Genomic DNA, 12,689 nt, shown 5'->3' with positions numbered 1-12,689 from the left:
ATTTGAGAGTCATTATCTTTGAGACGACAGTTTCATTCCCAGGGAAATCGATTATTTTACTGGAACTTTCTGCATGTTCATGGGAAGATGGTCATTCATGTATTTTACAGATGGTTTATTAAGTCAACTAGGTGTTTTCCAGGTGAAAAAGAATCTGGAAAAAGAGAGCAATAGGAAAGATTATTAGCTATGCAACCAGTTCAGTTTGTGGGATTACGTGTTCTTTCAGAAATTGCATTTTAATTAGTTCAGGCTGGTAACAACTGATTAAAGCAAATATTCTAGGCCTGTTCTTGATGAATGGACAGATAACTTTTAGTTTTATCACAGCAGATGGTATACTGTATCCTGTTACCAGTGTCCTTTGAAGACAGGGGCCATATTTATCGTCAGCAGAACATTTAGGAAGTGAAAAGTGGCACTGAATGGCCCCACAGGCTGTATGTTCACTTACTATGTTTTGTAGCTATAGTGTTTAATCTGGGGATTAACCAGCCCTTTAGGGTGCCTCTGATCTATATTAAAGTAGGCAAATATGCCAATCATGCAAATTAATGTATGGGAGGCCAGTGGGAGAGAAAGTTTGAAAGACAGTCTTTTCCTTAATTCTTTTTTTTTTTGGTTACATCTCCTTTAATCATTCTCTTTCTTTTGCTCTCCCCTTCCCCCTCACCATCCCCCAAATACATTTTAAAATGCACTGCTTTTGAAGCACAACTTTACTCATTTATCATTTTTATCTCTGTTCCAGAGTGCCATTCTTTGTCTTTGCGGGTGAGCATGGTACATTTGACTTCAGGCATAAACTGTGTTCTCATAATCAAATGCAGGGATTTTTCGTGATAAACCCAGGTTATTCAGTAAGAAGGCAAACACATGTGCAGTGAAGCAAAACAGGTGTATGATGAACTTGTTTTTTGATGTCACATTGGGGACTGGGAAAAAAGCAATTTTGATGGCCCTAGACAGGCTTAGTGAGAAGGAAACTCAGAGGGTCCAGGCTAGTAACTTCATTTCCTCTCATGCTACCAAAATTTCTTAAACATTTGGATATTGCTTAATATAGGCAAATACATTTTCTCTTATTGTTTGGTGTTAACCTCTGTTAATTGCCAGGAAGGATTTACAGAGTATTTAATAAGTATTTACTAAGTGCTTAGTACTGTACTTTGTACCCAGTAAGCGCTCAATAAATATGATTGAATGAATGAATTTACTAAGTTCCCATATGTTGGAAAACTGTGTACTGGATGCTGGAATGTAATTAATACCACTCCCAAACAAAAGAGAAAAGTCATTCCTTTCAGATTATTTTTTCACTCTACCAACACCTGATTATTGTAATTTTCTTTACAGGAGTTCCATTTCACAGAGGAAGAGCTTTATCGGACAAAGAATACACTGCAAAGCAGGATCAAAGACCGAGAGGAAGAAATTCAGAAGCTCAGGAACCAGGTACCACTATTCAGTGGTTAGCATTCTATGCAAAGAAGATAGTGTTAAAAATGATCTTTTTGTAGTTCATCCCTCTCTGGAGAACAGAAAACATGGCTTCTTTTTGTGATGTCTTCAGCAGGGAGAGAAAATAGATTATTTTACGTAGTTGGGATCTATGGTGTATTATGAAGGATTCAAAATCCCTTCGTTAAGATGTTAAGAAATCCACAAATCCAGAACATTTGGATCCTTCCTGATATTCCTTAAGGCCCAAACTAAGATGAAGAGTCCTTGTCTTCCAGCAAGAAAGCTAAGAAAAAATGAAATCTAGCAATATTTTTTCAAAAAATAGCCTCATTTTCCCCATTAATCTGTCTCGCTTCCCACTAAACCTTTAAAGGGGTTGCTCTAAAAAAAACAGTTTTTGACTGTTTCGCATTGCACTTCATATCCTTCCTTCCCCTTGACTGCCCTCTCCTGAAGGTAAAACAGAGGAACAAGATACACACAGGTACCAGAGTAACCTCCAAACTGATTCTGCCTCTGGATATAATTTCTGATAAGGGTTCTTCACACAACAAGGACAGGGAAACCTCTGTCCGTTCATAGGGAAACATGAGACAATGCCACCTAAAATTAAATGCAGACATTTGATACTTTGCAATAACACCCTCCAGGGTGAGTAATGTCTTACGCTGGGCTAGTAGGAGCGAGTGCTGCTTTCATTTATTTTACTCCCTTTGTATGTCCTCAAGGGAGGGATAATTAGTGTTTTGTACTTATTTGAGAGACACCTTTATCGAGCAGCGAACTCAAAACCGATCTGTGTTCTCTCTGAAACCGAACTTTCTTCCTGTAAGACCTCCATTTGCTGCAAGGAAATTAAAGACAGAATTAATTTGTTGACTAGTGGGAGTTGAGCTGTGCGATTTGTGCAGTATGAAATGGTCTCATGGTGTAATGCTGTGAACCGAGTGAAACAGTCAAGGTCCTTTTTTTTTTTTTTTAAACTTCCAGCTCACCAACAAAACCCTGAGCAACAGCAGCCAGTCAGAACTAGAAAACCGACTTCATCAGCTAACTGAAACGCTGATCCAGAAACAGACCATGTTAGAGAATCTCAGCACAGAGAAGAACTCTCTCGTCTATCAGCTGGAGCGCCTCGAACAACAGATGAAGGCCATCCCTGGTAGTCTCAGTAATGGATCTTCTATTAACATGCCTGGAGTTGACAGTGGCGAAGGTAAATAGGAACAGAATACGGAAGGTTTGCTCCAAATTGGCTTGCTGGGACCCCATATTTTCTGAATCCAGAATACCCAGTGCATAGCTTCTCTTTCCAGCCTTTCCAACTAAAGCCACACTCGGGAGAAATAGTCACAGAAAGGCCTTTTCGCCATGCCTGGCGTAGTGGATAGAGCCGTGTGGCTTAATGGATAGAGCACGGGCCGGGGGTCAGAAGGTCATGAGTTCTAATCCTGGCTCTGCCACCTGTCTGCTGTGTGGCCTTGGGCTAGTCACTTCACTTCTCTGGGCCTCAGTTACCTCATCTGTACAATGGGGATTAAGACCGTGGGTCCCATGTGGGACAGGGACTGTGTCCAACCTGATTAGCTTGTGTCTACCCCAGCGCTTAGCATGGTGCGTGGCACATAGCAAGCACTTAACATGCCATTAAAAGAAAGCGCTCAATATATACCATTGATCGATTGGTTTGGAAGGGATATGTGCAAGCAGAACGCTACAATGGACAGCTAAACTGTTCTTTAATAAATTAGAAGTATGCTGCCCGTAGGAGCATGGTGGGGAAGGTTTAGGGGCATCAAACCTGTGGACTGACCGTGTGTCAGCAGTGAAGACTGCTGTAGGGAAAGGAAGCAGAATCCTGGGCCAAACATATCAGCATCTAATACCGTAACCCATAAAATCTTCCATCTTGCAAAGATAGTTAGAATTTTCTGTTTAGTTTGGGGCATTAGAGGAACGTAGATTTGGCGGGGAGGTAGAGGCAAAAGAATGGAGTATAAGACAGAGAAGGTTAAAGAAGGAGGATGATTTACATTGGGGGAAAAAGGTGTGAGGGGTGATTTTAAAATGTATGAAGGAGGACAGTGACTCCATCTCCAAAAAAGTTAAAACAAGAGAAAGGTGAGTTTAAATTGCAATAAAAGAGATTTTGTTTAGATTGAAGGGAAAACTAACAGCATTGGTGAAATCTTGGAATGTTGTAAAGTCTTCTTCCTTAAAACATTTTAAAAATAGGATAGGTATCTGTCATTTGGGGAACATAATGTGGTGAGTGGGAAATGAGCCCATAGAATTGTTTTGAAAAAGAAAACCATTAAGCAGAAAATGTGGAGGAATTAACTCTATGTAGCTTCAGAGTTATAGTAGTTCTTTTGGGATCACTTGGTTTAGATGGAAATCTACAATAAATGTCCAGAATCTTTTTGCTGTGGAATTTAGTACCCCAGAAATTGTGCAGAGGTAAAAAAAAATAGAACAATCGGTTCAAGAAGGATTTGGATAAATTCAGTGATGGAGGAAAGTTAGGGTTGCTAGGCGTATTCCTTAAACATGAAGTTGAGGTCAAGGAAAGCAACCACCAAGCTATTCCTTCAAGAACGCTTTAATGGATTAGTAATCTGGCCTGATATGGCATTTCTTAAAATACCACATTTTAAATCCTTGCAATTAGCACCAGCTCAGCTTGCACACTTTGCTCCTCTAGCTCCAGCTTACTCACTGTGCCCCAGTCTCATCTGTTTCTCCGCTGACCCCTTTCCCACATCCTCCCTCTAGCCTGGAACTCCCTCCCGCTCCACACTTGCCAGATTACCACTCTTCCCACCTTCAAAGCATTGTTACGGTCACATCTTCTCCAAGGCGCCTTCCCCTGGCTCCCTCTCCTTTCTGTGTCATCTATGCACCTGGAACCACCCTCAACCCTCCAGCACTTATGTACATATCTTTAAATTATAGATTATAAATTATTTATATGCATGGCTGTCTCCCCATCTGGGCTGTAAATTGTTGTGGGCAGGGAATGTGACTGCCAACTCTGTTGTATTGTGCTTTCCCAAGTGTTCTGCACATAGTAAGTGCTCAATAAATGCCATTGATTGACTGATGAAAAAGCTGTGGCAGTCCTGAGCACCCATGTTTTCAAAACAGTTGCTGCCATAAGAATAAAGGTGTAATGGGAAATTACACAGTCACACCTCTGGATATAGTTCAGTGTTCAAAAACTTCATTCACAGATTTTAGAGAAATGATGCCTCTTTTAGTGACTGGATGCTAATGAGTGAAAAATAAAACAATTCAGATATTTATACTAATAATAATAGTATGTGTTAAGCTTTTACTATGTGCCAGGCACTATACTAAGCACTGGGGTGGATACAAGCAAATCGGGACTGACAGTCTCAATCCCCATTTTACAGATGAGTTAACTGAGGCCCACAGAAGTGAAGTGACTTACCCAAGATCACACAGCAGACAGGTGGCAGAGCCAGGATTAGAACCCATGACTTTCTGGCTCCCAAGCCTGTGCTCTATCCATTTCCCAAGCCTGTGCTCTGTACATTTACTGTACAATTCAGTAAATGCATCATGGTTGTCAGAAATACAGCTGATATAAAGTGATACGGTCCCTGACATAAACATTTCCTCAAGTATAACCTTCCAGAGGAACACAGAATGATGACTGGTTTATCAGTGCTTTGGCCTTGAGCTTCTTCCCAAGCCTAACATGTTGTTAATACATATTTGTCAGTTGTTCATGTAGCTGTCTTTGATGTTATTTAACTAGGTGCTCGCATGAGAAATGTTCCCGTGCTCTTTAGTGAAACAGAAGCTACCATGGTAGGCATGTATGGGAGAGTCAGGAAAGCTGCCAGTTCCATAGATCAATTCAGGTAAGAGGTTCTGGAAAAAAATAAACATCTGGGGTGGAATTGTGTTAACTGACACTCAAACTTAACATGCCCAAAACAGAACTCCTCGTCTTCCCATGCAAAACCGGTCCTCCTCCTGACTTTCCTATCACTGTAGACAGCACCATCATCCTCCCTGTCTCACGGGCCGGGTCCCCAGGTCATCGCTTTCATTCAACCTGCATATTCAGTCTGTCACTGAATCCATAGGAAAGGCTGAAATCCACCCTTTCCTTTCCATCCAGACTACTTCCTCATTGATCCAAGCACGCATCCTGTCCCACCTTGGTTACTGCATCGGCCTCCTTGCCTCCTGTCTTTCCCCATTCCAGTCCATACCTCGCTCTGCCGTCTGGATCATCTTACTACAGAACTCTTCAGTCTGTTTCCCCACTCCTCACAAACCTCCAGTGGTTGCCCATCCACCTTCACATGAAACAGAAGCTCCTTACCATTGGCTTTAAAGTCCTCAGTCACACTTCCCTCTGCCCATTTTACCTGGCTGATTTCCTGTCGTAACCCAGCATGCTCACATAACTCTTCTAATGCCAACCTACTTACTGTACCTCGATCTCATCTATCTCACTGCCAACCCTCTCATCTCCATCCTCGCTCTGGTTTGGAACTCCCTCCCCATTCGTATCCGACAGACTTCCAGTCTCCCCACCTTCAAAACTTTAGTAAAATCCCATCTCCTCCAGGAGGCCTTCCCCAGCTAAGCCCTCATTTCCCTAACTCCCTCTCCTTTTTGGGATGCCTTTGCCATTTGGATTTGTACCCTTTATTCCCCCTACCCTCAGCCCCTCAGCACTTATGTCCATATTCTTTTGTCCATATTCTTGTTTTGTTTTGCTGTCTGTCTCCTCCTTCTAGACTGTGAGCCCATTGTTGGGTAGGGACTGTCTCTGTATGTTACCAAATTGTACTTTCCAAGTGCTTAGTACAGTGCTCTGCACACAGTAAGCGCTCAATAAATGCGATTGAATGAATGAATATTCCTAGTCTATTTTAAAGTCTGTCTCCCTCTCTAGGCTGTAAGATTATGGGCAGGGTACATGTCTAGCAACTCTGTTACACTGTACTCTCCCAATTGCTTAGTATAATGTACCGCACACAGTAATCGCTTAGTAGATATAACTGATTAATTGATAGATTTGTGTAGCGATGATATAATTTGAGTAATTCAAGTAGAAACTTCTGTGAATGAAAGTAGCCATTTTAGCATAATTAAAAAAATTATAAATAAGAATACTTGCCATGTTATTAAGTGCTGTCAAATAGTTTTTATGTATTAATGAAATTTGTTGATCCTCTTCAGAAGAGGACAATTTTGTTTCAGTGGTCACCATTTAACTGTGGAGTCGGTAGCTGCTAATATTCATGTTTTCAAAAATTCTGAAAAGGGATGTGGCATTGGAAACATTTCCATGTTATTTTTGGCACAAAATATTAGCCCTTTTATCCTGTTGTTTTGGAACTAGGATGCTATGACTATTCATTATATGTTCGTTCAGTATATATGGGGTTAAGCGAATGGTCTAGAACCCTGCTAAAATGTACATTGCGTTAAGCAGCCAGAGTTTAAATACCTTTTTCAGAAAACATGTTTCTGTACTCACCTGTGACTTTTTTACATGATTCCGTGGACATTTTCTAACCTACTTTTGGAAGCTGTCATTCCCTCTACTCTCTGTCCCTCTGTGTCATCCTTGGACTTCCACCCTTAATCACCCCACCCTCAGCCCCATAGCACTTATTTACATATCTGTAATTTGTATTAATGTTAGTCTCTCCATCTAGAATGCAAGCTCACTGTGGGCAGGGAATGTGTCTTCCAACTCTGTTATGTACTCTCCCAAGTGCTTAGTTTGTGAAGCAGCATGGTGTAGTGGAAAGAACACAGGTCTGGGAATCTGAGGACCTGAGTTCTAATCCAGGCTCTGCCACTTGTCAGCTTTGTGACCTTGGGCAAGTCACTTAACTTCTCCGTGCCTCAGTTTCCTCATTTGTAAAAATGGGGATTACATTCAACTCTGTCCTGTCTAGACTGTGAGCCCCATGTGGGACAGGGACTATGTTCAAACTGATAACCTCGTATCTCCCCCAACTCCTAGAACAATGCTTGGCACATAGTAAGCCCTTAACAAATAGCACAATGATAGTAATAATACAGTGCTTTGTACACAATAAGTGCTCAATAAATAAGATTGTCTCCTGCATTTGTGAACTAAATGTATCTGATACCTTGTAGTAAATAGTACAGAGAAGTGCCTGTTTGAGGAATTTTATCTTTGAGTCGAAACACTTTTTTAACTGTATCTCTACCTCCACAGCATTCGTCTGGGAATTTTTCTCCGAAGATATCCCATAGCCAGGGTGTTTGTCCTTATATATATGGTAAGTAAACCACTGTTTGAAAAATAAATCACCTCCAGGAACTAAGAACCAGATAGTAGATCAAAGACTTCTTCTGGAATCCTGTCTGTTAAGCATGAAAGATAACTTAAAATAAGGTTTTGGCAGTTAAGCTTTTACTTATAGAGTAAACCATATGATTATTTCAGGAAGATCTGATTTTTGGAGTTAGAAAAACTCCCACACTTTTTTTGATCAAATTTTCCATTATTCTGGGCAGTTTAAGTGTCCTTTATTTTAAGGGTCTCATGAATCACAGTTGTATTTATTGAGCACCTACTGTATTCAGAGCACTGAAGTAAGTACTTGGGAGAGTACAGTAGGGTTAGGAAACTGTATTATATAAGACAAATTTTCTTCCCCTCAAAAATATTGATTAGTGAAAATCTGTTTTAATCTTCACTTACCTGGAAAATAATTGACCAGTAATTATTTTAAAAGTACATGTGAAAACCCAAATCTCATTGGGTTGAATCCTACACATTGTTTATATTTCACACTTTACAACACCGGCAGCTTTTTTCAAAGTAAAGAAATAAAAAGGAAATGTCTTTGTGAGCCACCAGAGGGAAGAAGTTTTATTTTCTTTGAAGTTAGGAAAGGAAGCTGAAGATTCATTAAATTCTCCAGAATTTAATCCTGATTTTAGCTTACGTACTGTTTTTCTTTCTTTAGGCTTTGCTTCACCTTTGGGTCATGATTGTTCTACTCACCTATACACCCGAAATGCACCATGACCATCCAACTGGGAAATGAAGACTGAACCAAAGTGTTAAAATGATTGGCAGTTCTTTCCTCCCCCAGGGTTTCAAATACACGGTCCTCAGTCCTGCCAGGAATACCTGAGATAGGTGCACATCATACCTATTCTGTCAATATGGTGTAACTTCTAAATTATTGGACAGGTACTCTGCTATCCAGCTTCCTCCTCTAATTTGTTAGCAAGTTTCCTAAAACAAGCCTTACTAAGATAAGCTTAGCCTTCTTTGCTTTCCATGAGTCTAATGGTCCAGTATATATGTAAAGATTTTTCCTCTGCCTAGGAATACAGGGATAATTTCGGATCCCAGTTGTATTCAGTGCAAACTGTAATTTAGATTACACTGACTGTGGACTATGGGCTATAATCAGGGAAACTAATTGTATTTAGATATATATAAATATATATATATATAAATATATATAAATAAAAGTTTTGGTTATATAGTCGGCTTTTGCACTTATATGCTTTTAACGTTGTAAATATGGATTTGTCTTTCACATGTTATAGGCCTGATGATTGCCTGGGGCAACATCTTTTCATAAATACTTTATGGGAATAAAATCTAGTCTGCCTTTTTCTTGAATATTCATTTGGTCATTTCAGCCAAATAAAATTAGATGTTCCTAAGGGGCAAAGTAATTATTAGAGCTGCCCATTTTAGCAAAAATAAGAACTTCTGCATATTAAACACTCAGATGGAAACAGGATTTGTACAGATGCAATTTTAGTAGTGATGGTGGTATTGTCTATTAAGCAGTGCCCCTTTTCAAGCTCTGGGAAAAAGTCAACAAAAGAAGAGACAAGTCCCCTGCCTTCAAGGAATTTACAATTTAAAAGGGGTGACAGAGAAAAAAAAAATATTTACCAGTAAAATAAAGATGTCATTGCAAGGACAATTCAATAAACATAAAAAAACAAGTGCTGGGGATAAGTATAAATCAATACTACAGCTGGTTGGTTGGGAGTTCCTCAAGGTTCAGTTCTTGGTCCCCTTCTGTTCTAGATCTACACTCACTCCCTTGGTAACCTCATTCGCTCCCACGGCTTCAACTATCATCTCTACACTGATGACACCCAAATCTACATCTCTGCTCCTGCTCTCTCCCCCTCCCTCCAGGCTCTCATCTCCTCCTGCCTTCAGGACATCTCCACCTAGATGTCTGCCCGCCACCTAAAACTCAACATGTCCAAGACTGAACTCCTTGTCTTCCCTCCCAAACCCTGCCCTCTACCTGACTTTCCCATCACTGTTGACGGCACTACCATCCTTCCCGTCTCACAAGCCTGCAACCTTGGTGTCATCCTCGACTCCGCTCTCTCGTTCACCCCTCACATCCAAGCCGTGACCAAAACCTGCCGGTCTCAGCTCCACAACATTGCCAAGATCTGCCCTTTCCTCTCCATCCAAACCGCTACCCTGCTCATTCAAGTTCTCATCCTATCCCGTCTGGACTACTGTATCAGCCACCTCTCCGATCTCCCATCCTCTTGTCTCTCCCCACTTCAATCCATACTTCACGCTGCTTCCCAGATTGTCTTTGTCCAGAAACGCTCTGGGCATGTTACTCCCCTCCTCAAAAATCTCCGGTGGCTACCACTCAACCTACGTGTCAGGCAGAAACTCCTCACCCTTGGCTTCAAGGCTGTCCATCACCTCGCCCCCTCCTACCTCACCTCCCTTCTCTCCTTCTACAGCCCAACCCACACCCTCCACTAGATTACTCCTCATCATGCCTCATTCTCACCTGTCCCACTGTCGACCCCCGGCCCACGTCATCCCCCTGGCCTGGAATGCCCTCTGCCCATCCGCCAAACTAGTTCTTTTCCTCCCTTCAAGGCCCTACTGAGAGCTCACCTCCTCCAGGAGGCCTTCCCAGACTGAGCCCCCTCCTTCCTCTCCCCCTCGTCCCCCTCTCCATTTCCCCCGCCTTACCTCCTTCCCTTCCCCCCAGCACCTGTATATATGTATATATGTTTGTACGTATTTATTACTCTATTTTACTTGTACATATCCTATTTATTTTATTTTGTTAATATGTTTGGTTTTGTTCTCTGTCTCCCCCTTCTAGACTGTGAGCCCACTGTTGGGTAGGGACCGTCTCTATATGTTGCCAACTTGTACTTCCCAAGCGCTTAGTACAGTGCTCTGCACACAGTAAGCACTCAATAAATACGATTGATTGATTGGTAGACTGAGATGACTGGGCATTGGGAGTTAATTTGGGAAAGGAGGTGAGATTTTTTTAGGAAGGGTTTGAATACAGGGAGGGTTATGATCTGTTCCATTTGGGCAGGGAGGGAGTTACAGAATGTGGGAAAAGTGTGAGTGAGAGGATGGAGATGAGAGAGTGGAGGGAAGGTTGACTTGGGAGGAATGATAAGAATGAGCTAGGGAGTCAGTGGACAAACAGATATGATGATTGCAGTATTTGTTAAGCTCCTACTCTGTGCCAATCAGTGGTATTTAATGCTTACTATGTGCAGAGCACTGTACTAAGCACTTGGGACAGTACAATACAACCGAATTAGCATAACTATAATGAGCTTACAGTCTGGAGGGGGAGACATTAATATGATAAGGCCTAATTTAAAGATCTGTACATTAGTGTTCTGGGGTTGGGTACAGTAAGCACTGTACTGAGCACTGGCATAGATATAAGATAATCAGATCCTTCAGAGGGCTCACAGTCTAAGTAAAAGGGAGAACAGGTATGAATCACCGTTACGTAAGATGGGGCTAGCCAAAAGCCGATTGTTAGTAGTTTTTACTTGATGCTGGCCGGGATTGGGAAGCCAGTGATGTTTTTTGAGGAAAGGAGAGCCATGCCTTGAGCGACACTTCAATCAATCAGCAGTATTTATTGAGCAATTTACTATGTGCAGAGCACTGAACTAAGTCCTTGGGAAAGTACAATCCAGTAGAATTCAAGAACACAATCCATCTAGCAGCATGTAGTGTAGATCGGAGAGGGGAAGAGGCTGGAGAGAGACCAAAGAGGCGGCTGATATAGTAAAACGTTTACTTAAGTACCATTTTCTTTTATCTTTGGAGTCACTATAGTTTGCGTAACAATGTGTTCATTTTCTCTTGTCTACAAATCAGTATTCAGAATACTATCATAAGGCCAATCTAACGTATTTACTGAGCGCTTACTGGGTGAAGAGCACTGTATTGTCAGTCAAACAGTATTATTGTATGTCTATTCTGTGCAGCACTAAGTACTTGGATTGCAGTAGAATTCGTAAATGGGAGCATTGTAAGCGGGGAGACGGGCAATAAAATAAATTTCAGATAAGAAGAAGCAATAAGAATATTAAAGATAAGTACAGAAAGATAAGGAAGCAGCCTGTCCTAGTGGAAAGAGTCTAAGCCTGGGAGTTGGATAACCTAAGTTCTGATCCTACTTCTGCCACTTGCCTGCTTGTGATCTTGGGCAAGTCACTCAACTTCTCTGGGCCTCAGTTTCCTTGTCTGTAAAATGGGAATTCACTAGCTCTTATCTTTCATCGAGCCCCATAAGGGACAAGGACTGTGTTCGACCCGATTATCTTGTAGCTACCCCGGTGCCTAGTAGAGTGCTTGGAACATAGTAGGTGCTTAACAGATATCACTATTAAGTGGAATGGAATGTGAATTCTTTTGTTCAAAGATTGTGATTTTTCAGATCATTTAAAATCATTTCTGGAAAATGGATAAACATTTTCCATGGAAAAACATCATGTGCTCAGTCACAGTTTTTAATGTTTCCAAACTTATTCCCGGGTCCTCCTGGCTTTTGTCAGGGCAGTTGTAAATCCTAAGTGTTCTGTCTTTACACATTCTTGGCTCTTGAATGTAGTTTGACAGAGTATTTCCTGGACTTATGTTCCTGCACCTTTGAAATCTTTCATTGGATCTCAGTTTCAAAATTGTCCTCTAGTCATACCAACACTTTATTTTTTGGATGTGTAGAATCTACCCCTGCCTTGAACTTCTCTGATAAAATGTCCACGTTTGACACAATTGCAATGTGACCTAGCTGAGTTGCCAGAATTTTTACTTCCATTCCCACAGATTTAACTGAACATTCATGAGGCACCTGGATTCATTCTGCAAGTTGTTTTGTATAAAATAATAATTGGGTTTGTTAAGCACTTTG

General features: G+C 41.2%; 1 protein-coding gene across 1 annotated transcript in view; it reads left to right on the top strand.

Moving 5' to 3' along the window:
* The window catches only part of GOLGA5 (golgin A5), a 32,139-nt gene extending 23,006 nt beyond the window's left edge, over positions 1-9,133 (top strand). The window contains exons 9-13 of the mRNA XM_038748220.1: positions 1,357-1,455; positions 2,455-2,680; positions 5,249-5,354; positions 7,706-7,769; positions 8,463-9,133. Coding sequence (XP_038604148.1) covers positions 1,357-1,455; positions 2,455-2,680; positions 5,249-5,354; positions 7,706-7,769; positions 8,463-8,543 — 576 coding nt within the window. The 3' untranslated portion in view covers positions 8,544-9,133. The remainder of the gene's footprint in view (positions 1-1,356; positions 1,456-2,454; positions 2,681-5,248; positions 5,355-7,705; positions 7,770-8,462) is intronic.
* The last annotated feature ends 3,556 nt before the right edge of the window (positions 9,134-12,689 follow it).

Source organism: Tachyglossus aculeatus, chromosome 1 (assembly GCF_015852505.1).
Source record: "Tachyglossus aculeatus isolate mTacAcu1 chromosome 1, mTacAcu1.pri, whole genome shotgun sequence".
Lineage (NCBI taxonomy): Eukaryota > Metazoa > Chordata > Mammalia > Monotremata > Tachyglossidae > Tachyglossus > Tachyglossus aculeatus.
The sequence above is the reverse complement of the archived record's forward strand: the minus strand, read 5'-3'. Positions and strand labels throughout refer to the sequence as shown.